Below are 27,114 nucleotides of genomic sequence, written 5' to 3' on the forward strand. Positions count from 1 at the left end.
ATTACAGACAAGACTTTTGATTTTATTTTTCTGATTGAGAGTTTCAATCTTGATTACCAAGTTATCTTTAAATCTGTCTTTTTGTGAACCGATCATCTGGTTGTTGTATTAGTAAGATGTGTATTCTCTTATCGATCGATCGATCGTTTTTCTTGTCAGAGGATATGTCAAAGATTTCTACACATGAGAAAAAGAAAGGGACGAGAGAATTTGTACTGGTCAATATTATCATAAGCATAATGTACTTTGTTTGGTTATTTTTACACAGCTTGTATTTAGATTCAGTGAACGAGTATTTGAAAAAAAGTCGATTCGGATCTTTCTAAAATATTCGTGTATGAATACTTACTTTATGTTTCTAATAAATAACAACTTTTCATTCTTTTTTAGGAATATAGTTCTTTACTCAGAGAGCTAATTATAGAAATTATTGAATTAATAATGGAAGATATAGAAATATGTTTTCAACCGAAAAAATTACAATGTCAATGTATAAACGTATGCGTCAAACACCCGGTAGAATGTCTACAAGGCAAACCGACCGACAGGTGTCACCAGAACGAGGCTGAAGAAAGCTCAATGGACATAGATATGGATAATGCCGTACAATCAGATGGTTGTTATCATAATTTAGAACTAAAAAGAAATATTTTTATACCTGATAATATATGTGAAGGAATTTTTCAACAAATCATTAAACAATACCCAGAACAATATATTAACCTATTCGTAGATACTTCAAAGTGTCGTTTAACAAGTATAGATTTATCAACTTCAGAAACTAAATATCCTTTACAAGATTCGGACTTGATTTCAAAATTATTTGATCACCCTTTGAAAGAGATTAATTTGAGCGGTTGTAAGACCCTGTCACCGTCTTTGAACTCTTTACAAAAATGTGCATCTACCTTACAAATATTGGACTTATCATCAGTTACTGGTGTACGATGGTGTTTAATTCTACAGAATTTGAAACAATTATGGCGTTTGAATTTACAAAATACAGATATTGGTTATTTACATGAACATATGAAAGAAATCGGTAATTTAAAGAATTTAAAATGGTTAGATTTATCATGCACTTGTATCAATAATGAAGGATTGGTTGAATTATTGCCGCTTAGCAGGTTTGTAAAGCTTTTCTACTTTATTATCGGGATATCGGGGAATCGGGAAATCGGTGAAAATCGATCCCCGGGATGAAATCACAGTCGAATATATCAATAAAATGCGAAGGATTAAACAAGAGGATATTTATGACGTCAAACGGTGACTGTATCAGCCTGTAAATAACCATTATGTACACAGATTTTTATATACAGACTGATACATTTACATTTTACGTTGCATCATTTTCTTGCTTAAGCTCGTTTATTTATTGCTCTTCGTAGGAATGGGAAAATCGCGATTAATTTGAACTTTGGACTTTCATGGGGGATTTCTAAACATTAAAAATTATGTTGTAAAAGAGGAAATTTAAGCGAAAAAAAGATCGGGGGATATAATTGCGTTTGGACGATAGCCAACTATTTTTTATCTGGCACGTGACGAAAATAGGAAAAACTGGAGGTGGAAAAGCTGATAAGAAAACACGTGTGCACGTAAATCAATTTTCAATAAATGAAAAGTAACTAAGCCAGGCGCTGTTAGGTGTGGATGGTCATTAAGTTTCCTCAAGGCTTGACAATTAATTACAGAGATACAAAATGGTTATTTCCCACTAATGATGAAAGAATTTGTGATGATTACAATTATATTTTAAACAGCAATCAAAAACAATTAGCGAGCGTGCAGGTTGATTGATCAGTCGATCAATCTATTGTATCTGCTTACCCACGTATGAAAAAATGATAATTAAAAAGTGAAGAAAATTTCACAAGAAGGAAGGGGGATACCACTTCATTGCTTGTTTTACACCCGTGTATCCTAAACTGAGCTTAAATGGGGGAGGAAGGTGGCAAAGGGTTGTGGCTTCCTTAACTTTGACTACTTTGATTTCCAATTATTCAATCCTTCTTAGTTTCTATTTTTTGAGTTTCACAGCAGTTATATGCTATAATGGCCTCTTTTAATCATGACATCTAGGGTGTGGTCTTTAGCCTTATAAGGGCGTTTACTATTTGACAGTTTTTCCTTGACCACACCTCAAGAAACCGGGGAAACTAGTTAAAAATTCAACGCCGGATGGGGGTGTATTAAAGGCTGTTTGAATTCTAAAAGGAAGGTATTTAATTCAAATGTCTCTAACATGATTCATGGAAATATATTTTGTCGGAAATAAAAGAGAGAAAAAAAGAAGAAAAAATAGTCCCAAAATAAAAAAATTTAAGCCTTTGAAATGCTGAAGTCAGCTCGTACCACTTCGATTTTGTATAATTGGTTTTTCATCCTTTGTCTTTATAATAAGCTATGTCAAAAGAAAAATCAACATAGGATATAGTACATTAGGATTAAGCCTTGCTTTTAGCCTTGGTAACCTAAAGTAAATATTGCGAAACCGCTTTCTAAGGCTAAATGTTCGAATTTCGACCAATCTTTTGAATGTTTATGTATGAGATTGAAATAATTCAAATGATTCAAATGATAAAAATTTTCCATTTTCTTAAAGTTTCAATAAAAACAGAGACTGAGCCATTCTTTTGTATTTGAGATATGATGTTGTCTTTTGGCGTTGGCCCTTAATCTTCAATACAGGTTTTGTCAAAACAAACTTTTACATATGATGTGAACATAGCAACAAGTGTATCGAGGAGTGAATGAATAACTAAACTAACATTATAAGAACATAAAAACATATTATTTTCCTAGACTAGCACTTTCGCAATTCTTACTGATCAAATTTCCTTACCCAGCTCGCACACAATGTTGTTTCAACGTTCATTTAACGTTATATGGACGTTGTGAACGTTATTCAAACGTTGAAGCAACGCTGTGTGCCAGCTGGGTATTCTTAACTCTAATCTCGTCATTCAATGATCTTATAAATGAATGAAAAACAATGATTTTCTATGAAGCCGTTACTGGGTGTGATCGATGTCTTGACAGAGCTTGAATCACTTTTTATAGCACTTCCTTACGTACGTCTCTTCAAATGCAATGAAAAGAATCTCTTAGCCAATCACAACAATCTAACATCATTATTAACATCAAAGCTTTCGACGTCGTCAATGTTTCTAAGGAAACTTTAAGATGAATATCAATCACGCTTTCTTTCTTTTTTTCCCATTATTTTTACGTCATCTCAACTTCAACTTTTACCACTTGTTTCGAAAAATCTGGCTTAGAATTTATCATTCAAGGATTGCCAATTCAAAACTTTCTAAAAATTACTTTCATCTTAACCCTTCATAAAATCGAATGCATATTATTTGATTACCTCCTAGAACACCTTTCCAACACCCCCTCCCAACTAAGTTCAAATGCTATAGATTGATTAAGTAACTGAAATTTCATTTATCCAATTCGGTGCGCTTTCACTCTTTATTTATCTCTCCATTTAACTATAACGAAATTTGTTTTCTTCTTTTCCCAGTTCCTTGACCTGGTTATCTTTGTATAATTGTGAGTTTGTAACTGATGAAGAAAATCTACTACAGTTGTTACCGCAATTGACATCTTTGGTACATCTTGATCTTTCCAAGAAACCCGTCTCCGATAATAACACTATACAGAATGAGAAAAATAACCGTATTGTTACCACTGATGTACTGAAAATATTGGCTGGCCTTCCTAAACTCCTTTCACTCGATATATCAGGTATGCGTTTAGTCTTTTAGTGTCTTATATATTGCTCTCTTTCAGTTATCGATTATAAGTAACCTATCTTGGAACTGAGAAGAATCTAAGAAGTGAATTTTAGTGATTTTTTTTCAAATTCTGATAATTTCAGGCTTTCAACAAATATATTGTTTTCTTCTAGGATCAACTGGTCTGACCGAAGATGATTTATTACCTTTCTTGCAAAGAAGTGAGAAATTGAAGTTTCTCGGACTCTCATCCACTGGGTTGAGCTTCCACAGAAATCTGCCCGCCGAAAAGGTAAATGAAATTACATGATATGTATTTTTAGTTTTGTCACTTGACATGTGGTAATGAAGTTGTGTTCTTAGGCGGCACTCAAACCCGCAAATTTCCGATTCATGAGCAAGACGTTTGACCTTTTTGACCAGCCTTTTTTCCTCCCGAAATTAATTTCAATTTCAAGGGAGATCATATTTTGTGGGTTTCTATAAAAACCAAAGCTAACAGTAGAATTGTATTAACATTCTTGCACAACCTTCGAAAACGGATGTACTTTAATTTTGGTGAGAGGAGTAGTGAGGGTTTAATTGCTTTCGTTTCCTTTTGAGAGATTTTTTCTACTAAGGCCAATGTCAGAGTTGCGTTGCTATGCCTTGTTTCAGATATTCTAGATTTATTATAAGAAATTCAGTGCGTGGTTTTGTTTAGTCGGAAAATATTGTTTTTTCTCAAGGAATCTGCGATGACGAAATTTCTTTTAAGAAATGAGTCAATCTTTTAAGAAATTTTTTGTCGTCATGTTAACAACCAAAAGGAAAAACAAACAAAAAAATGTTATTTTTGAATCCCAAATGTTTATGTTGTTAATATGTTATTACTAAGGAGCCCACCTTAAACCTTGAACCACCCTTTCGGTTCGGAAGTAAAGAAAAAACGGAAAATGGTGTTAGATAACCTCATCCTACTGCTTGGTCTACTAATGTTTTTCTGACCTTTATAGTCCAATATGTTATCGCGGTTTCATCATCCCGTTTTTTTAAACATTGTTTTTTTTCACCTAGCCTATAATAGTAGCTTGAGAGCTACGTCTTCGATTGAGTGATGTCCATTGGATATTATCCCAATTACAGTAAACAAATCAAAGGAATAAATGACCTTCAAAATGAATCCAAGTCTTATTATGCTCTAATCCTCTGTCTGTAATCAGAGAGACATTTTCATCTAAGCAACTAATGAGCTTGTTTATCAAAATCCAAACTAATGATGTCTAACATGCTAATTTTGTTTGGGTGGGTCTGATAACTCCTAATTAAACTCCTGACCTTCCTAATAAGTTGAAATTCAATCGCTTGGTGTAAGGAAATAACGATTTAGCCCAGTTTAGCCTGATATCAACAAATCCTTAATCGTTATCTGAGACCCTTAACAATTGAAGGAATTACATTTTCACTACTTGCGTTTCTCCTGACACCTTCGAAACTTTTTTCTATTCACAGGTCACTGGAGAAGCAAATGAAGAACAACTATTAAACTCGTTAGAAATCTACAAGAATCGACAACGCTATGTTTCTATTGCTCTACGAAAATTGTTTACTTTGGCGCGCCTTCAATCGTGTGATAACGTGCGAAGATGTTTAGAATTGATTGTCAACTCGATGCAGATTTATCCTCGAAGTGACAGTATCAACATTGCAGCAACGTAAGAATTGAATTTAAATATTTGTTCATTTTGGTCTAGTTTTACTGCCAGGTGTTTCAAGCACTCAGGCACAAACTATCATTGAAATCGCGAAATTATCAACCACTATGCAATTGTCAAGCAAATGAAAAGGCATACTTTATATCAAAGTTTTTAACCCTCTTGGTAAATTTTTTACCGAGTTTGTTTATTTTTTATCCTTTCTTTTTCAGTGCTTCCATCTACCATCTTTCCCGGGAACAACACGTTGCCAATAGTGATAAAGAACTACGGAAGAAGATTGTTGAAGTTGTCTTAGACAGCATGTCAAATCTCAAAAATGTTTTACAGTTACAGAAGAATTGTTGTCTCACCCTTTGCAACTTCAAGATACCAGTTGAATTGGTAGGTTGCTAAAACGGTTTCTTGGAAAATTCTAAATCTTGTTAATATAATTATTCGCCCTTTTAGTCTTGTCTTGATTTTTTTATAAGTTTTCTAATTTATTTGAGCCGATATTTTGATTCCTTTCCTTCGAACCATAATCTATATGAATTTCTTTCTTGCCTTTTTCAGGAGTTCGTATTATTTCGAGTGGCTGATCTTCTGTTAGAAGCATTACGTAATCATAAAGACGATTACCTGCGGCGGATTGCTATCATGCTGTTCAACACGATCGTTTGTCAGGTAAGAAGAGAAGGCTGCGTACGTCGGGCGGGAAGCTGTGTTTTTACACTTTTACACAATTTCACTTCTATGATAAACAAAGGAAATTGAAATTGTATGAATTCAAGGTTAAAAGCTTATGAATCTTTCGATAAGTCTTTTTGATTTTTTCCTATGAAAGGCAACCTTTCTTCGTGAGCGCTATCAGATCAGAATCAGAAAAAAGCGAACATTCAAAATATTTTATCTCTTTTCTTCAGAATTTTGAAAATCAAAAACGAGAGATTGGTTACCTTGGTGCTGTCAAAACCATCCTCAATATCATCCAAGAGAAATTGGAAACTCGAGAATCTGATCAACTCTTGGAAACCTGTTGGAGCTCCTTGTGGAATATGACAGGTACATTGGTTCAATCATCTATCAAAACACTACAAAAATATTTCAAACAAAAGTGTCAATTCAGACAAAGTAGAAATTGCAGCCGAAATATGGAAAAGAGACGTAGTAGTTTATACAAACTGATATTATCCCGTTACAATTATGGTATTATCATATATGACACCCATATTACTGTTTCACACGGGTTATGGACGACTCCAGTCTAACTAAAGTGACATTTAAATCGAAAATTTGGGTCCTTGTTCTCTTGAATCTACTATACTATACGACTCCTAACTGATATATTGTTTTTTTGTTATAGATGAAACGCCAGAGAACTGTAGAGATTTTCTTGACTTTGGTGGCCGAAGGATGTTTGTCAAATCGTTAGAGCTTTACCCGAACGCATTGGAACTCCATCGGAACATCATGGGTCTCATGGGAAATGTTGGTGAAGTCAAAGAATTGAGATCTCGCCTGATGACAGATGAATATATCAATATTTTCATGTAAGTTTACTTTCGGTCAAAATTTTCTGCTCCTCCGAGTTTTTTTACCACTACATTTCAGTCAGATTTTTTCAACACGTTACTCAAAGATATATAAGGGTCTTAAATATCAAACTTTTTACTATTCAAAACCCCTATTCAACATTTTTTTATCCTTTTTTCGTATAGTGGTTTACTGAGCGATGATACGAACCGTTTAGAAGTGAGTTACAATTCTTGTGGATTGTTGAGTCACATCTTAAGTGACGGTGAAGAAGCTTGGACCATCACTTCCATTACCAGAGATGAATGCATGCTCAAAATCGTAAGCAATATTTATCATTTTGAAATTACTTGGAAATGCTAATGAAGGGTACTGATAAGCTACAATTTTTTGAGGTGCAGTGTTTTTTGTCCCTTTTTAATAAATTTAGCTACGGTTTATGCTAACTTCTTTGTTGGACCATCATATTTACTTTGATATTGGAGATCGTGATTTTAAAAACGTTCATTCCTTTCGTTAGCAATCTGCTAGAATATTTTTAACATAGTTTTGATATAAAATGACATTTCTATTTCTCTTTCAGATTGAATGTATTGACCGCTGGAACTTGGCAGCTCAACGAAACATCAATTATCGATCATTCAAACCCATCTTACGTCTTTTAGCTTGTGTGCATGCGCCGGCTGCTCAACATTGGGCTGTTTGGGCGCTCGCTAATTTGACTAAAGTCTATCGTAAGTTCATTACAGTACCATGATAATTTTTAAATTTGACGTCGATCGAGACCTTTAATTTTGAATTCTTTGAATTCTTTTGATTACGTCAAATTAAGAGGACTCCAAACATTTATTCCCTCTCCTCTCCTTACGTTGTTGTTGCAGTCCTTCCTTTTTTAGTTTAGTCAATCGACTCAAGTGAAGTACACGCTTTTTTATAAAATTTCGATTGTTCTGATGAGGCTGGTGTTCTTAAAAAATTGTTCTTATGAATAAAAAAACGTCTTTCAATTTATATTGTTGAATGGAAAAACTAAACAGTTTTCTCTTTTCATTTTTAGCACACAAATATTGCAAGTTGATCGAACAAGAAGGTGGTTTAGAGTTAATCAATCAAATTCTTCAAAATGGAGACGTTTATGTTCGAACCAGGTGGCTTGGTCAATCTGTTCTCGAGAATTGTGCCAACGCTTCTAAATACGATTCGAATATTGTGTAATGATTTGTGAGGCTTGATTTGGTCCATTTTTGACCGGTAAATTAAAATAATAGGTGAAGCTCTAAGAACTTCTGACCAAACTCTGTTTGTCAGATATAATTTAGATGTTGGGTTAATTTATTTAAATTAATATTTTTTAGAATAGCACTAGAGATATTAATAGATTAAAGGGTACTTATTGAGTAAGGTCTTCTGATCAGTATTTTTGATATTATCTCTGTTCACTGATTCTTAAGGTGGTTGAAGATTTAAAAATTTAAAAATATCGGATTCATAAATCTCTGCTTAATCAATTTACTTCGCAAATTTAAACATTGCAAGTATTAAAATTATCGAGAAAAAAAGAACAATATGTAAATGTATAAATTTTTAGAAAAAGAAAGTATTTAATTTTTTTCCTGTTTTAAAACTAATTTGGATAATTTTGTGTTCGTTGGAGTTTTATCATAGAGAATTTTTACTTTTTATGACATTGACTTTTTTTTCCTCCTCTTCTCTTACGAAAATCCTGGATGGCCTTATTTTCATCCTGCCAGAAACTGAAAAACAACAACCATGCATGTATGTTAATCAGGTAGTCAACTTGCTAATTTTTGTTTTGTATATTTTTCTGTATATAATTTTCATTTGTAAATAATTCATGTTTATATTACATTTAATATTATTATCAATTTACAATTTATGATGACTCGACGATTTTATGTTTCAATTTACAAAAACAAATCACACAAAAATATAGAATGAAAGTATTTAAAGTAAATTTGATTTCGTTGCATTCAATTTTTTGAATTATCGGAATTATCCTAAACAAGTTCCTCTTCCACCTTCGTCTGTATGACTAGAGTCTACTTTTGGCTGAACTTTGCTTTTTGATAATTTTTTATGACGCTGCAACACATTCTCACACTTATTTCTACCATATGTGTAGATATTAGAATCCGTAAATCTACCATATGTGTAGATATCGTAAATCTACCATATGTGTAGATACGGTAAATGCTTAACATAAAGACTTATGCGCATGCGTAATGTTAACACCACATGTAGTTAAAGGGACATAACAGTACTTGCGAAATTTGTAAACAAACTGTATGCAGCAGATACAAAATCAAAACAAATGTCACATGGCAAAATAAAAAATCAAACCAAATATGGCTAATTTTGATTGTTCAATTGTTTTACAAGTTTGTTTTGGACACGTGATTTTAATTGTTCTCTTTAATGACACGTGGTTTGCGCAATGTTTACATTTTACTACTGTAATGTCCCTTTAAATAGCGTGATGAACAAAAAGGAATGAATCGCTAGGGGTGGTACAGTCACTTTTTGGTCGGGGTTGTGGAGGGCAAAATATGTCGTTTCGTTCTTTGATAGTTAGGGTTAGGGTTTGAAATATTTCGTTCTTTGGATAGTTAGGGTTAAGGTTTGTCATCGTTCTTTTTGTTTCGTTCTTTGATAGTTAGGTTTAGGGTTTGAAATATGTCGTTCTTTGATAATTAGGGTTAAGGTTTGTCGTTCTTTTTGTCGCTTTTTAATAGTTATTTGTCGTTCTTTTTAGATTGTCTGGATAGTATTTACCGTAACTACCAATATGGTAGATTTATGGATTTTTACATATCTACACATATGGTAGATTTACGATATCTACGCATATGGTAGATTTACGGATTCTAATATCTACACATATGGTAGATTTACGGATGTTTACATATCTACACATATGGTAGAAATAAGTGCGAGATTGGCCTGGACGCTGAGTCCAGTGAAGTAGACTAGAAGCGTTTGGCGAGGTCGCCATTTTGAGAGAAAATGTTAAAAATCCAAATAACAATAGAACTACTTGGAGCTGAAAGATATGATCAAAAAGCTATCAAAACTCGAAAAGTTAAAGGCACGAAGAAAACCCGAGTTAAAATTTGTCAAATAACTCGAAAAATTAAAAGCTCGAAAATACTAGAGTTATCATTTTTGTGATGACGTCATGATGACGTCACAAAAATAAAATTATGGCGTCACATGCAAAATAACTCGGAAAAACAATTCAGGAAAAAAATGACTCGGAAATTCCAGGCCCTCTTTGAAATAGATTTTATAAAATAACTTGGAAATCCAAAAAAGATGTGAACATTCTGAACCCGGAACTATTTCGAGGTAATTAGCAATTTTAATCAACATTTTGAGCAGTTTAGAGTCTTCAAAAGACTTTTGAAAGTGCAAATTTTTAAAAAGTCTAAATTCATAACTTTTGGTTCAAAAAGAGTTTTTTTTTATTTATTTAAACCCCTAAATTCATTCACTCAAACTAAACCTGTTATTCTCTTACTCCCTCCTTACCTATGCTCCTTTTTCCTTCAAGAGCAATGTATCAACATTTTATTCGAAAGACACTTTGACTAATATCAATAATAGTAGGCCCGGTTCGTAACAAAAAACATCAAAAACGTGCAAAATTGGAACAAAACAATAATTACACCAATCAGGCCTATACAATATTTGAGCAGCAAAGAAATGAAGATCAAGGACAGTTTAATAATCCAATCAGTTTGTATTTTCATCCTACCAAGAGATTATACATTTTCATTTCATTTCAATTTATTTACACCACAGTAAAAAATATTAAAAACTGATGACCCATAATTGTGGGAACAAAGAACTAAAACCTTCATGGTGGTTTGAAAATACTAATACTACAGGGCCTACAGGGTGGGCAAAAAAATTATCTTTTGTCAGTTTCGCTGGAAGCTTCGTCATAAATGCTCCCTCTCATGTTAGATACATAAAGCATTCCACAAAAATTATTCAGATATCTGGCTTGATAAGAGACAACTTCATTTTTTTATATATGACATCTAAAACAAAGGATTTGTAACATTCATCAACAAAGAAATATTGTTAAGGAATGCATTGTCAGAAAGTTGATAGATTGTCTCCAGGAACATATCAAAAAATATAAAGAGAATTTATCAAAGTTTTAGAATTTCTATGGCACTAATTGCTCTGCAAGCAGAAACAATTTTTGACCACTTTTTTTTTGCCCACCCTGTATGTTAATTTCAGGGAGATTCTTGGAGGCGCAGGAAAAAATGGGCATCGACCACGTGCGAACACAAAGGTTTCACAACTCGAAATCTCTCAAAAACGATAAATTCTCTCTGAATACATCATTATCAAGGTCATCAAAATTGTTTTCTATTAGATTAGGTTTTACCAAAAGTTTGGTGAAAATTGCCTGAAATGATTTCAGAATCGGATATATATACCTGTCACCTCACCTTGCAAACCCAATACTTTATGTATCAAAAACAAAAAGGGGTGATGAAAATTATGGTACACTGATGAAGGTTGCCGTTTTTCAAGAAAAAGTCGCGAAAATAGTAGTTCTGGTACTTTGCAATAAAAGGCAGCCACTCATAAGCTAAGCGTAGAGTAAATTTGAAACGATGCCATGCTCCCATAAGTTGCATTATTCAACCAAGACTGGTTACAATTTGATTGTCGCCAATATATCGCCAATTTTGCCATCCAACCAAGAAAAAACAAACTTGATCCTCATTAGTAGAAAATGTTCACCAAAAGTCAGAAGAAAAAAGCTTTTTCTAACACTACGGTATCCAGGAAGATAAACCTTGTACCTCAACTAATCTTTTATTCGTCTCTATTCTCCTTCTTTGCTTCTTCAAGTTGTTTCATCTTTTCTCTTTCTTTTTCTTTCTCTTTTTCTTCGTTTTGCTTCTTTACCATTTCACTCCACACAGCAAAATTTTTCCTGAAAAAAAAAATTAAACGCCGGTTAGATATTGAGGAATCGTGAGCTTAGTCAATAGCAAGAGATTTATTCAAGGTCTTCGGTTAAGGTTAAGTCAATTCGTTTGATAAGACTTTTATAGTTAGACGAAACCACGAAAACTAGTCTCCTTGATTTAGCTCTTCGGGCTTTAAATATTTGTTTTGATAACTCGAATTCGTAAGCCTTAAGGCAAAAAAGTCTTCAAATCCAACTACTTTCGAACAAACCACATGCGATTACGTATCATGAAAGATGCCGCGGATCCTAAGAGTTAGTCCCTTATAGTAAGAAAGGAAATCAACGAAATTTTTCAATTCACGAATGAGTTTAAGCAATCTTACTTAGCTCCGTCTAAAAGTGGCTTGGTACCAGGGACAAGCTTGCAAAGTAATTCATAACCAGGGATACAAATTCCCACCAAGAATCCAACCTAAAGAAATGGAAAGGTGATTGTAGTTGCTCAAACAAAGAATCGAGAGAAGAGAAGGGAATTGTGACAAGAGCCAATTACAAATGCGTAAGAAATCGGCTTTTGTATTTGCCTTCACCGTGAAATATTGTGACATATACAGTAGACCATGCTACCTATTCGATAAACCAGCCGAAAAAACCACCCGGTGATTAATTCTATTATGTTTAACTCCTTGACGTCCTACCAGCGAAATTTTGTTCTCTCAGGAACAATACTATCGACTGCCGGTAGTTTTGATCGAGGACCTTATTCAAAAATCTAACACGCTGAAAAGATAGAGCTTTGAAAGAGATTTCCAACGGTACCAAACATTAAGGGTTTAGCTTAGGGTCCCATTAGCCAAAATAAAGTGAACCCTCATCAACACCGGTAATAAAAATAAAAATAGAGATTTCAAATTTGATTTTTGAGCATCAAACAAAAAATTTGAATATCCCCCATTGACTTTTAAATACATAATATTCCCACAGGGTACTGATGAGAAAAGTATGTTTGCTACACAAACCTGGTGATTTGGGAGTTTATCAGCAGTATCTCGATCCATCATTGGAACAGGTGTTCGCCCTAATGCTTTCTCTTCGTCTCCCTGGTCATGGAGAACAAGATGAAAAAGATAAAGTAATTAGAAGATTCTCTAGATATAGCACTCCATAAGCTTTTTCCATACCAAGAAACTGAGTATACCGGGTGTGCTTGAAAAAATGTCCCTATTATACGATCTCTGACGTACAATTTCCGATCGAGTTGAATTCTTGAATTTTTTGTGAGTACTGCACATTTCATTTCCAAACTTTTCTCGAAAATTTGGCAGATTCTAAAGTTATGGACATTCTCTAATAAACCCATATTTGGTGCGAATGTTTTACTTGAAATATATTTCTTTTATCGACGGAAATGTAAAAATGTAAAAGTTACTTAAATATTTAGAACAGAGTCGACATTGAAGCATTACCTGAGCATAGAATTCTTGGAAAATAACTTTGACTGTTTCATATTGTATTTTCCATGGTTTTGCACAGGCTGATAAATCACAAGCTGTCATTGACAGTGCACGGAACATCCTCCTTTAAAAGAAAAACAAATCTTGAAATATTTAAATTTAGTCTTTAATGGTTCTAGTTAGATGGTTTGTACTTTGGCCTGTAAATTCCTTCAACGGTCCAGGGAGAAACCTCCAAATCTTTTTACCTAACTATTTAGTTGATGTTGATTAGATTCGAGCTAAGTTTATTTTGAACTGCAGAGTTCATTTTGAACTACAGTTGACACTCCCTAATTCGACGTTCTTATATTCGATAATCTCTATTATTCTCGGTGATATTAAAGAGTCACTGTCAACAAGAAACTCTCATAAACAACGCTTTACTATTCAAATACGTTCCCTTATTGTTCGAAAATAACCCGATTTTTCAGGAAATCGGAAAATTTTCGGGAAAAATCGGGGAAACATTAGAAAATCGGGAAAACTGCACATTATTTCTGCAAAAAAGGGAAAATTCACGTATTCACGCACAAAATAGCCATGATTCACGCATTCACGCAACCAAAAAGTGAATTTTCACGTTCACGCAAGTTTTTTCAATTCACGCATTCACGCATTTTTTTTCCAATTTTCACGCATTCACGCAACCGAAAATGCCCATTCACGCATTCACGGAAACCGCTGGGGGGCCCCTTTAAAGAAAAGAAACATAAACATCCAATTTGATCTTCAAGGGACCAATAATTTTCTTCGAATTAGAAAAAGATTTAGGAATCTTTTAGGAATAAATTACAGGTATTATTTTATACTAATTTCTGGCTGAGGGGACCTATATTTTAGTTCGAATTATAGAAAGATTCGAATAGAAGATATTCGAATTAGAGAGAGTCGATTGTAGTTACTAAACTTAGCATTTTCAAGTTTTTGACTTTTCGTAAAAGAAAACATATGATTTCATATGAGCATGACAAGGGAACCATGAGCAGCTGTCAATTTGAAGTAAAAAAATATAAAAGATAATCCGAAAAGTTTCACCATCATTATCTTGATCAGAAAAAAGACGACGAAAGTTTTATTTCAGGAAAAAAAAATTGAAATTCACAAATCTGCATCTAATGACAAGGGGTTTAGCGTATTTGAAAATGTTATGGGTGATCTCTTCACTCACCTATGTTCAGAATTTTCCCAACTAAATTTCCCTTTATTAACGATATCATTTAGTTTAGCTTTGTTTCCGAAGAATTGAGCAAGGTCGGTTGCTAGGATACATTCTTTGATAATTCCCAAGATCTGTTTATATTCTGACGAATTCAAGTGTGAGAAGATGTTGTGCCCTTCGTGCTAAAATGGAAGTTTGCTTGTTAAGAAAACATCTATTCACTCCTTCACCACAAGGGGGTGACTTCGAGTTAACGAGAGGCAAAAAACGTAAAATAAATGGTACAGAGGACTTTAGTATTTGTTAATTTAGTTATTTTTATATTTATTTTTATTTATTGAGATATTGGATTAAAAGTAGCGTGGTGACAAGGAGCAAATGCCCCAACGGCAGCGTTTTTCGAAGGGGCACCGAAATACAAAGGGTGCAAAAAGACGCCTCTAATTACTAATTTCGGCACCCTTTTGCTCTTTTACACCTTACATACGGTAGTTTTCGGCCAAAAATATTTACTTTTCATAGGGGGCGCCAAAATCAAAATCTTCTAAATTTGCCTCCCCAGTTTGCCCGAATTTTAGTCAATCCACCACGCTAATGACTCCCTGGCATAATGTAAACTACAAGCCATACCAAGAAACCATCAACAAATATTTTAAAGTAACACATTCTGTTAGGAGAAATATTGGCAGTATAGGACAAGTTCAATTTAATGAAAATAATCAAATTGCTTTTAGAGAGTCAAGACTCTCGCACCTAGGTAGGAAGAGGTAGCCCCTTTTATGAGAAAATAGGGAAATTAACCTGTAAGATAGTGATGGTTTGATTGAAATGGTGATGCTCTAGTGTAGAGGTTGTATACACGGCTGCTAGAGGCGTACTCTCTGTCTTCATCCATTCATTGTTCTTACCACGATGATCCAAGTCATGACATAAACAGGACACGTACAACGCTACAGCCTGGAGAATGAAAGATGGAGTATATACAATTGAATCTATCTAATTCGATCTTAAAGATTCAAATTATATAGTATTTTACAAGGCTTTCCCCATGACAGGAATTGAGAATTAGTTTGAATTAGTAAAAGATTCGAATAATAGAAGTTCGAATTAACAAGAGTTTGACGAAGTAACACTTTTCTAGGATGATTATGTTACAGAAAGGGAAAACTAGGTAATCGATAAACATAAATATCGATTTGAAGCGTACAAAATGAGCTAGGACTTTATCTGACAGAAAATTGAGCCTCTGCAACATTGGGGGTAATCGTCTTCTGGGATGTTGATAAAGCATTCATCAGACCAGTGGAAGGAAGTCTATTCATGATATGCACCATTGCAATGTCTTCTGACATCACATCACGGACCCAATAACTGATTGTTTGTAAGTGAAGTTAAATCAGTCAATACGTCACTTGCAACAAATCAGCTGTTAGGTCGGTAGAAGACTTTGCAATGGTGCATATCATGAATATAAGTAATAAACAAAACATGACTTACCTCAAGTCCAGTGAGTAGCCCTTTAGAGTTCGCCACCACACAATACATGCAATGGGCCACCGTAAAAGCATGTGACCAATTATGATACGGAACACGTCGGTAATTTCGCCGTACCGTTAACGTGAAACGTGTTAATTCTTCGGGATCAAAACGACTGGAAATGTAAAGCATTAATCTTATGATTTTATTATGGTCAAAAACAGACCTCTAGTAGACTTCTTTTGAAACTGTCAGAGTATCTATATCACATATACTATACCCAAAAGGACATTTAAGGTAAATTAGTACTAGAAGGAACTGAGATGCTCTCAAGGGAAAATATCAGGTTTTCAAAAGTGCAATGAAAGGTGGGCAAGTCAGCAAAATTTTGTGGTAAAATAATGGAAAATCTAATAATCATTGCTCTGCTAAAGTCATTTGCAAAACTCTAAGGGAAACACTGCATGCACCCTTTATTGAAATCCTTAAATCGAAAAAAAACAAGCAACATGCTGAATGGACCTACCTAATGATTAACATCAGATGAAAATAAGAAAAAAGTGACGATAATTGTACAAAAATTCAGAATGGAAAAATAAAGCTTGTGTGTTGAATAATGTAAAATGGTAAAAAGGAATTTCCCCAAATACGAAAATCACTTAAACCATTCAGGCTCAAAAAACCTTTTAAGCTGTTTTTGGCCCAAATTTGCCCAAAATAATTTTCCTTAAAAATCTGGCTCCGTCACATTTTGGCCATTGCCATTTTGCATTATTGTGCAAAAAATCAGAAAAAAAATATGAGTCAACATTGAGAAAAGCTATATTTTCTTATTTGGTTAAAGGGAATTTCCCCAAAATACGAAAATCCGTCTTTTAAGGCAAATAAGAATTTCCCGGGAAAAACCACTTCAGTCATTCTTTAGAGAATCTTGCACCCCATCCTTGTACAAAAAATCAGAAAAAAGTAATAACAGGATTTTGCACAAAGTCCAAAAAACCCTATTTTTAGGTAGTTTTTGGCCCAAATTTGCCCAAATAAATTTTTTCTCAAAAATCCGGCTCCGTCACGTTCTGGGCATTGCCATTTTGCATCATTGTGCAAAAAATCAGAAAAAACTAATGAGCCAATCCTGAGAAAAGCTGGTAACAGACGGACGGACGAACGAACGAACGAACGGACGAACGGACGAACGGACATGGGTTAATTTATAGAACCTCCACCGGGGCACCCGGAGGTAGGTCCAAAAACGCAGAACTTACATTCGAGTCTTCACAAATCTTTTAGAATTCGCGATACTAACCTATCAGTTTGGAACAGTTCGGTGAAGAGATCAATAGCGATTCTTGACATTTCTATAGTTTCTAAATCCAATATATTCAACTCGAACCTGATGATGAAAAGAGCATAAAATCCAATGCTTGACTATCTGAGAGGTGAATTAATTTAAGACGAAAGCAGTCTTGTTAACTGTAGCAATTGAAGGCTTCATATGATCAACAGTTTTTTTTTACATCGATAATAGACATTTGAGAGTGTCACAGCCTTTCATCTCAGATGAGAGAAGAACTTTATTAACACATTCACAAGAAAAAATCCGCGAATCACATGCGTGTGAAAACCAATTTCCGAGCATGTGATCCTGCAAAAAATCACATGCGTGTGAAAATGTAATTCACAATCCACTTGTTAAATAGAATAGAAGTGAGTTACTTTTAGGGTATTAAACCTCTCTCTCTAAGAAAGACAAACAATCCTATTTGTGATTTTAGATCTAGTCAAACACTCCATTTAAGTCGAGAAAAGATGGCTTGTGAATTGCATTTTCACACGCTTGTGATTTTTTTCAGAATCACATGCACAGAAATGAGTTTTACCAAGCATGTGATTTCCATACTTTTTCCTGTGATTAAAATTAACCTAATCTTTCCTGAATTTCCAGACTGAAAAGCCTCCTTATCGGGGAAAACTTCGTCGGGGAAAATTTTCGTCGGTGAAAATTTTCGTCGGGGAAAAATTCGTCACTTGCTGGTAGTTGGCAAACGCATTAAGGCCGGGGAAAATTTTCGTCGGGGAAAAAATTCGTCACTTGTCCAAAATTTCGTCACTTTTCCCCGACGAAGTTTTCCCCGATAAGGTATATTACGCTAAGACGGAAATTCGTATGAGGCTGAAGAACATTGCAGACTGGAATAAAGATAAGATGCTTACGCTCCGACTTGTTCCTTAGTGTTGACGAGGTCATGGTTTTTGACAGTATCTACTTCATACTCAGTGCACATACTGTGATATGATAACACTTCCAAAGCCACCTGGAATCATGCATGTGGTATAAAGAATGCGTTATTATCTATGACACTATATTTTGGATCGTGAAGTTGTCATTCCGTAGACTAGTATCGTTTTATAATATATTTGCTTGTCTATGACAATTTTGAGCAATTGTTCCAAGGTATTTTTGGAAAAAAAGAATATAATTTCTCAAGAATTTATTAATTTTGTGTAGCGCGAGAATCGAAGAAAGTAGACTGGAGTCGTTTATAATGCGTGTAATACAGTAGTATAGGCGTTATATGATAGTACGATTATTGTTACGGGATTTAGTTTGTATAAAACTTGTTTCCTCTATTACTTTTTGCTTTATATTTCTACTATGTCTGAATTAGTCGCCTAGCTAGCTAGACTACGAAGAAAGTTGTTATTTTTGTTTAAAAACTCTGTTCAAGCAAATGGTGTCCCTTTAAGACATAGAAGTGCAGAGTAAATGATGAGGAGTCCGAACAAGCAAAAAAATTATTGCAACATCGAATTGGCGTGAAAAATGGATAAAGAATTACCTTATACTTCTGTTCAGATCTTCGTATTTTGTCATAGAGCTGCAAAATAAAAGTAAGGTTTTCTGTACATTGCTTTGTTGTGTTTCGAGGATTGATAATCGTCTCAACGTATGCTTCTGTACATCCCTGTCTCACAGCCTCGGTCGAACTTTTTCCCAAAATCTTTTATCGAAATCCCAATGGGAATAGAAATTCTATTGTTCCAAGCTCGAAAAATCTCTATTTTCCAGTGGGGCGGGGGTCAGACCGGGTCTGTGACACAAAGGTGTTTCGGTTCAAATTCAACGAAAAATTTCTTTTTGTAGTTTAGCATAAATGTCTACTACTCAGATTAGTACCAGCCATTGACCAAGGCCATTTACAAGCGAATAGTTCTTCTTGAAGCTTATATCACTCGGGATCTATGTACCTTCAGAGGTTAAATTTTCGCGATCAGATGTCGCGAATACAAATTGTTTTTTCAAAAATAATCTAATTTTCGTGTGATTTATTATCGCGATCATTTTGTGATGTTCAACCAATCAACAAAAGTATACTCCAGTGAATATAACAAACCTTAGCATGATGAAGAGCTAAACCACAATAAACAGCGAACGTTTGGAAAGCTTTTTCATCGGCAGTTGTAAAAACACCTTGTTTTTTGTTCACCATTTGAACCACGCCTATTAAACTAAATAGAAGAAAAGATTGGTGTTAAATATACCGCATACCCTGGAGGGAAAGATTAAGTTAAGATTGGCTTATTTTACTAGACTGAAGACGTTCATAATCTGTGTAATACAGTAATATGGGTGTTATATAATAGTACGATGATTTTTCAACGTAAAGTTCAAGCAAATAACATTGAACATTCAGGAGGATCAATCAATTTAATACGATGATTGTTGTGGGTTAATACAAGTTTGTATTTGTCCTTTCTTTATCTCTCTCATTATATTTTTCTTATTTTCTACTCTGTCTGAAATAGCCGTCATGCATGGTAAGGTATGTATATTTTTCCTATCGGAAACAAAGAGTTTCAAGGGTCCAAGTAATAAACAGGGCATTCGGCTTTTCCGAATTTACCCGATAGAAACAATGACGTAATCGTAACTCACGCATATCAAGTATAAGAAACTCCAGCTGAAAGAAATAATGGAAACAAAGGAAGAATACTTACTTTCCACGTATGAAGATAGGCATGCATAGTAACGTGTGTGTTTTGTACCCAGTCTGTACATCAATATCTCTTAAAAATGAAGAAGAAAAATTTGAAAACAACGGTGTAGGAAAGAAATTCGGAGCAAGAAGATCATAAAAAAGCGAACAAAGGGCCTGGATTCGAGTTTGGGACCACAATCATGGCTCCTTTCAACCGACCTGTTAAATCGTGGATCGTCGTACGCATTCTTGATGTTCAGTGTTTCACCTGTTGTTGCAACATGTCCTGCTACTCCTTTCGATTTCGGAAACCTATCGTAAAAAAGGGAACAGCGATTATTTATGTAAAGTAAAGTCAACTCTCTCTAATTCGAACCACTATTATTCGGATATTTCTATAATTCGAACTAAAATGCATTGGACCCCTTAGCTAGAAAGCAATATGAAATCCTCTCTGTAATTCGAATGATTCTCTTATTGAAGAAAATCCCTAATCACTTGAAGACCGAATCGGAGAGAGTCAAATGTAAATAGATACGGCAATATTCATGTTTTGGTTTCAAACTAATTTTCCGGTCAACAGTCACTAAATTTAACCATTCGTAATAGATATTTTCTTATGAAAAAGTAATCTCATAACAGATTCTGACTACTCCACACATGGCACGCATTCACTCTAAAGGTCATGGCAAGGAAGTGAGAACAATCAGGTCATATCATAACATTCCTTATATTTCTTTAAAGCAGAGCTTGGTGTGCGAAGAATAGATAATTTAGTATAAGATTGCAGAAAATGTCCGTACATGGGGGTGGAGGATATAGTGTCCGGGATAGTGAAAAATCTACAACATTTTCCCTGTCCAGGAGTAAACTTGCTCTCTTTTTGGGTAACTTTGCTCTGTTTAAGGGTAATTTTGAATGTCCAAGGGGGGGGGGTCAACTGCTGTCCGGGGTTCAAAAGTCATAATGTCCGGGGGTATATTCCCGTTATATCCTCCCCCCCCCCTATATTCAAATTTTTTCTGGAAGAGCCCATTAAAAACTGACTTTTTCAGTTAATCCAAAAATTATCGTCTAAAAATGTCAAAACAAATGTTGGACAAACCTGATTTCTTCTTGCAGTTTTGTCTCGAGTCCAGTGCCAATGTCAAATATACGAGCGTATAACTCGTCTGTTTTATTGTCCAAAAGGAAAAGTGAAGTACGATCTGCATCTACCAGTGTTTGTGCAAAATTCTGATGAAAAAATGATAGAAAGTTAAATCAATGAAAGCCATTTGTGGCACTTTTATCACTCATCGATTAATTGGTCTTGTTATTAATTTTTAGATGCATAATTTAATTACTTATAGGAGGGATAAGTTGTATTTCAGAAACATATTTAATCAACCATCTGTTTTTTTTGAGGTAGTATTTTCTATTTAGTCCAAAGGAGCTCACTAAAATTAAGATAAAAATCCAAGGGAGCCAGAATCTTAAAAGATTAGCCAATGAACCAGGGAATCATAAAAATGACCTCCTTAACATAGGAGGTTGGTTCCCTGTTGGTTCTTTCTGAAATATCCCAATAGAGTACAAGGTGGCTTATGAATAGAAGAGTTGTGTCAAAATATAAAAGACAACGAATATAAAATGAAAACTGACCATAATTTTCATGATGACAGTATCCATGCTAACAATATCTTGGAAAATTGATCTGAAGAAGAAAATATCACAAGAATATAAAACCTCCCCTCAAAAAATGTTTTGTTTTTGGCTGAAGATTTTTTCTAGCATTCGGCTTTTACGCCTTTCATTTAAGGGTCCTGAACACAGATATCTTATATCAAACACTAGATAGAGCTAATCCATCCCTATATAAAGCATCCTTTGAGCCATCTTGAATGAAGTGACATCACAATTTAGCTTGCACAATCCTTGAAATTTTGAATTCATTGTAGTGTCAAAAAACTTCAACAGTGAAAACTTATTGAGTTCCATGCCTCGCCAAATTGGGCTGGGAACAAGAACAAAGTAGCGAGACAAAGTTGAAATAAGGCGTCGTATCAGGAAAATTTAGTTTTCGACTTTCCGGCGCACAAAGAAATCTTGTTGTAGAATTTTCCGCGGGAGGACTATTTTCCTCAGATAGTTAATTTTCAAGGGCCTTCAGAGGTTTACCGTGCCCGTAAGAAAATTATGACCAGCTGTTATCAGGTTAGTTTGGTGAATGTTTGAATAATAAATACATACTTAGTAACATTAAGTAAGAATTCGTTCAAACGTCTTTGTTTGTGCATGGAATGATACATCTAAAAAGAAACAAGTTTTGTTCTTTGCGAAAGAGAACACCAACTCACGATGTTCTTAAAAGGGTTTGAAATCCGTTAAAATCTGTTCAAATCAGTACTTTCTTAGTAATTTTGAAATCTGAGGCTCAGATTATTCTTAATTTGTTCTAAGGTTTCGGCAAATTTTCAGCCTTGTCTTCTTATAAAATTGTTCTTATAAAACAAGCGTGCATTTGTGGACACTGAGTGCCCAAAATGAGATCGGCTTTAACCAAGTTCTATATACTTTCGATTTCGACAGACTTGGACACATCACCGAAAATCATTATTAAATGAGCGAAAAACCCGATTTGAAGCCTGGATTATAGCACGTATTCGAAAGATAAAGGAAATAAAATAAAAAAGGCATGGATGGAGAAGAGTTTTGGCAGATAATTAATTTGGCGAATTTTGGATATATCCGTCGAATTTTCTTCCTTTAAACTATGTAGCAATTCTCACCTCTGCATAATATAAAACGATACTTCCCCACGTTAAATAACCATTTACAATCTAAAAAAAAAGAAGAGAATTAACGAAGTAATGTTTTGAAAGGAATACCAAAGTGCCTGAATATCTGCGGTTATAATTTCTGGAAAAGCAAGTCGTTATTTTGTCGTCATTTGGAAGCTGAAAGATTTAGTTTTTAAATAAGAATTAGATTGACACGGATGTGGAGCAAGATTAGTCAGAAAAAGAAAATTTTTTTTTTGCCTATATCAGAACAATATAACAATAGGTAGACACTGTCCTGGTATGAAATACCTGTCTAATATGAAACGGGGACACTTGTGTAAAAAATAAAACCTTTAACTTTAGATTAGTTTCCGAAATGACCGCTACGTTTACAAAGAATAGCATAAAATAATCTTCATTATAATCAATGCATATGACACATCTCCAAAAACCGGAATTCACCACCTATCTTTGTCTCTTTGAGTGATCTGTTACAGTTGAGTCTCTATAACTCAAACACGTACGGGGAACAAAAATCAGTTTGAGTTATGTAGTAAAGTTTTTAAGGCATTATCAACTAAAGGGATGAGAAAATTTGTTCGAGGTTTGAGTTAAAGAGGCTGTATCTGTCAAAAAATGAAAGAATTTCAAAATGATTTCCTACCTGGTTATCAGTATCACTAAAGGATGTCATGGAAGCAAGTCTTGTCAACTCCATTACTCCCATCAAATCTCCGTTCGGTGAAATAATTGGTTGACATAGCACTGAGCCAGATTGAAAGTCTAAAACGAAGATAAAGAGACAAGTCTTGCAATGGAAGTTAGAGGTGATCTGGAGACTCTTTACTCGATAGCTCCCTAACTCGATAGCTCCAGACCCTAATCTTTATCATAACGGAGCATTGGGTAGAGAGGAATCAAGTAAGATTTTGGATTCATTGGTATGACCCATTGGATTAAACCCATGGAACATATGTTTCGCAACCAATTGTTCTATATTTACACTACGGTTCGCCAAAGACAACGCCATGTTGAAAAACTACATACCTCAGGCATAAAAACAATTACAAGAACAAACACCTTTCTACTAATTATGCAGTATGTGCCAGTTGCTTTGTACGCTTCTGCTCATCCTCTAGCGAAAAAAAGTTTCTTATAGAGGCTGCTTTAATACTCTGGCGAGTGCTTCAGCTTATGATGATTAATTTCTGAAGGAACTCTCCCCGTTATGATTTAGATTTTTCATAGCCTGTAACAAACTAATAACAAATATTTTCATTATTTTACCGAAATTAAAAAGTCACGTATTAGTTTGATACAGGCTAGCTTAATCGTTCATATTTTGAATCCAATATGGCTGCCGAAGCGAAGAAGAGATTTTCTCTTTTTTGGAGTTTATTTTGGTTTATGGAAGTTATAATTTCAGAGTTAACAAGTGATACTTTTATGGACCCACCTGGTTATGCATTTAACACATATATAATTTACATCTACGTGAGCATGAACGTTAAACAATCATTCAGAACACAAATAGTGACGATTTATTAAAATTAGTCGTTTGTTTCTTATAAAAAAACGTTTAGAAACCAAAATTTCATGCTCTTGAAATATTCTTTCATACTCAAGACTTCGTGAGCATAAAAAGACATCAATCTCATCAAAAAATTGAGTAATTTGGCTAAGAACATTGATGTATGCATATTAATAGTGATTCTTGTAGATAAAGATGCGTTTTTTGAGCTGAAAATTTTTTTACAAAAATCTGCTTGACCCATTTTTACCTACTTTCATGCAAAAAATCAGAAAAAAACAACTTTTTTTAGCCGTTTTTTGGCCCAAATTTGCCCAAAAACATTTTTTTTTCGAAAATCAGGCTCAGTCACATTCGAGGGTTTATAGTTATGCATCTTTGTGCAAAAAGTCTTAAAGAATGAAAGAGCCAATCTCGAGAAAAGCTAATACCTAAGTAATTGATAATGTGCTTATAAAAAAAATATTAAATTTGGCCAGTTTTTCTATAAAAACACGCCAAGCAACCAAAATTTCATGTCTAAACACACATATTCTTCAAAAGTAAGCCCTCATGAGAAAAAAAAAACTTCTATCTCATAAATAAATTGAGTATAAATTTGACTAAGAACATTGATGTATGCTTAATAATAGTGATTCTTATAGATAAACATGCGTTTTTTAAGCTACATAAATTTTTTTGCAAAAATCTGCTTGAGCCATCTTTTACCTATGATCAAGACGCTTTTGCAACGCTCTTCGGAAACATGGCTGAAAACAAACAAAAACATCAAAATTCATGAAAATAACATCAAAATGGATAAAGATCAGCCTTTCGAAGCAGCCTCACCACCTCAAGCTTGCACGCCGTCAAGATGTACCAATGATGAAGACCTGGATCGCTTGGAATGCAAAAAATGTAAAAGATCAGTTCATTATGAGTGCACACAGCTACCTTTGTATCAACTACAAATATTCGTGACATCCTATAACGATCATTACTTATGTTCAAACTGCGTCCGAATAACGAAGAACCTAAGAAATAAAGTGGGAAAAAACACTCAACATATGATGCAAAATGAACTTAAAAAGAAAGACGACGTCATACAAAAACTGAACAACGAGGTCAACACAAACACCAAAACCCGTGATTCCATCAAAAATGATCTCAAAATTTTTCTGGCAGGAAAACTACAAGAAATGGAAGAAAAGACAAGAAACATGATAAAGGAAGAAATCAAGCACACAACAGAAATAATGACGGAGACATCAAAGAAAACATACGCCGAAATTACTAAGAAGCACAAAGAAGACTTAAGATCTGCCGAACAACAAAAAACGGAAGGAAGAAAGTGAAAAGAAAGACATAGACTCTAGAAAACTGAATATCATCGTTCACGGGTTTCTCGAATATTCAGGCCCAGATAAGGAAAAAGAAGAAAACGGGGAAAAATATGACATATTTCGGTTCCGAGAACTCCTGGAGGACATCAATGTTCCAGAAATAAATGTTACTCACCACAGATTAGGAAACAGAAAAACAAAAAACGGCCGTCCCCTTAAAGTCACCCTACAAAGTCAGCATGACAAAGATCTTATCATGAAGAATTTACACATGCTGAAAGAAACTTGTTTCTTTCAGGTAAGTATCACGGAAGATTTCACAATTAACGAACGGAAAAAGATAAAGGAGATGCACGAACAAGCAAAGAAACTTAACAAAGACAATAAGAATAAAGACTTCAACTGGCGCGTTAGAGGGAGCCCAAGAACAAAACTACGAATCGTTAAAAAATTACAAAATCAAACAAATATATCTTCAAATTATAATGAACAAAAATACACTACAGAAGAAATCGTCAGCGATTGGGCATCAACAGATGATGTAGACTATTCGTCTACAGATGATGATGAATGAATCATTTTGTAAATAGGCAGTCGAACTCTATTAGCTTTAAAGCTAGTACATATTTGTACACTTTTTTCGACTTTAAAGAATATACACATTAACATTAACATTAACATGATGGTACCCTACTTTCATGCAAAAAATCAGAAAAAAATTAATGATCCAATTTTTCATAAAGTCCAAAAAACCCGTATTTTAGCCGTTTTTTGGCCCAAATTTGCCCCCCAATTTTTTTTTTCGAAAATTGGGCTCCGTCACATTTTGGCCACCACCATTTTGCACCTTTGTACCAAAAATCAAATGATTCCTATGATTCAATCTCGAGAAAAGCTGGTAACGAACGGACGGACGGACAGAGGTGAATTTATAGGACCTCCACCCCACCGGGGTAGGTCCAAAACCTTTATATATGTAATTTATGTTAAGTTGTATCTATGGAATGCATCAAGGAAAAGTTGTGTCTCAGTTGTATGAAATAATGATTCAAATTAAGATTTTATGTTTGTTTTGAAATATTTCTCATATTTTTTGTCGGTTACGAGAACTTCGTAACTCGCCAGAAAAGGTAAAATCGGCCACCATAAGAGCCACCATAGCAGGAAGGCACGCCGTACACTATTAAGTAAACCTATATAGGAAGTACTAGACGGTTCCCGTCGTCGTAAACGCCGGTTAACGGTTTTGCTTGCGCATCAAAAAATACTATAACGTGGGTTAATTCCTGACATCGTTTTGGCTTAAAATGCCAAATACATAATAAAAAATATACTTCTAAACTTTCTACATTAGTCAAAATTTTGTTTCTGTAAGCCTCGATGGTATGTCTTTTTAAGATAACGGAAGTTTGTGTTCAATGAAATGCCATAGTGACCCTGTCAAAATTATCGAGGGTACCCGTCGTTGCAGAC

The 27,114-nt window shown here is 34.4% G+C and overlaps 2 protein-coding genes across 6 annotated transcripts in view; one reads left to right on the forward strand and one right to left on the reverse strand.

Annotated features, from left to right (window-relative positions):
* Positions 1-394: 394 nt before the first annotated feature.
* LOC136815494 (protein zer-1 homolog) lies at positions 395-8,203 on the forward strand. The gene is made up of 11 exons (XM_067071946.1): positions 395-1,127; positions 3,533-3,756; positions 3,920-4,038; positions 5,238-5,440; positions 5,653-5,824; positions 5,996-6,106; positions 6,346-6,484; positions 6,786-6,972; positions 7,141-7,276; positions 7,539-7,689; positions 8,013-8,203. Exons 1-11 carry the CDS (start codon positions 442-444, stop codon positions 8,168-8,170), a joined length of 2,286 nt encoding a protein of 761 aa, XP_066928047.1. The 5' UTR covers positions 395-441; the 3' UTR covers positions 8,171-8,203.
* A 3,520-nt stretch (positions 8,204-11,723) lies between these two features.
* The window catches only part of LOC136815495 (probable 3',5'-cyclic phosphodiesterase pde-5), a 53,576-nt gene continuing 38,185 nt past the window's right edge, over positions 11,724-27,114 (reverse strand). For all 5 annotated transcript variants that reach the window (XM_067071948.1, XM_067071947.1, XM_067071951.1 and 2 more), the window contains 18 exons: positions 23,453-23,571; positions 22,795-22,845; positions 22,256-22,314; positions 21,668-21,719; positions 21,129-21,259; positions 20,243-20,335; positions 20,043-20,111; positions 19,439-19,553; positions 18,884-18,922; positions 18,258-18,358; positions 17,350-17,436; positions 16,068-16,221; positions 15,372-15,527; positions 14,580-14,752; positions 13,382-13,493; positions 12,935-13,015; positions 12,299-12,387; positions 11,724-11,936 (listed from right to left, as the gene is read on the reverse strand). In XM_067071948.1, coding sequence (XP_066928049.1) covers positions 11,816-11,936; positions 12,299-12,387; positions 12,935-13,015; positions 13,382-13,493; positions 14,580-14,752; positions 15,372-15,527; positions 16,068-16,221; positions 17,350-17,436; positions 18,258-18,358; positions 18,884-18,922; positions 19,439-19,553; positions 20,043-20,111; positions 20,243-20,335; positions 21,129-21,259; positions 21,668-21,719; positions 22,256-22,314; positions 22,795-22,845; positions 23,453-23,571 — 1,802 coding nt within the window. In that variant the 3' untranslated portion in view covers positions 11,724-11,815. The remainder of the gene's footprint in view (positions 11,937-12,298; positions 12,388-12,934; positions 13,016-13,381; positions 13,494-14,579; positions 14,753-15,371; positions 15,528-16,067; positions 16,222-17,349; positions 17,437-18,257; positions 18,359-18,883; positions 18,923-19,438; positions 19,554-20,042; positions 20,112-20,242; positions 20,336-21,128; positions 21,260-21,667; positions 21,720-22,255; positions 22,315-22,794; positions 22,846-23,452; positions 23,572-27,114) is intronic.

The sequence above is a fragment of the Clytia hemisphaerica genome, unplaced genomic scaffold (genome assembly GCF_902728285.1).
Source record: "Clytia hemisphaerica strain Z4C2 unplaced genomic scaffold, Clytia hemisphaerica genome assembly, whole genome shotgun sequence".
In the NCBI taxonomy this organism is placed as follows: domain Eukaryota; kingdom Metazoa; phylum Cnidaria; class Hydrozoa; order Leptothecata; family Clytiidae; genus Clytia; species Clytia hemisphaerica.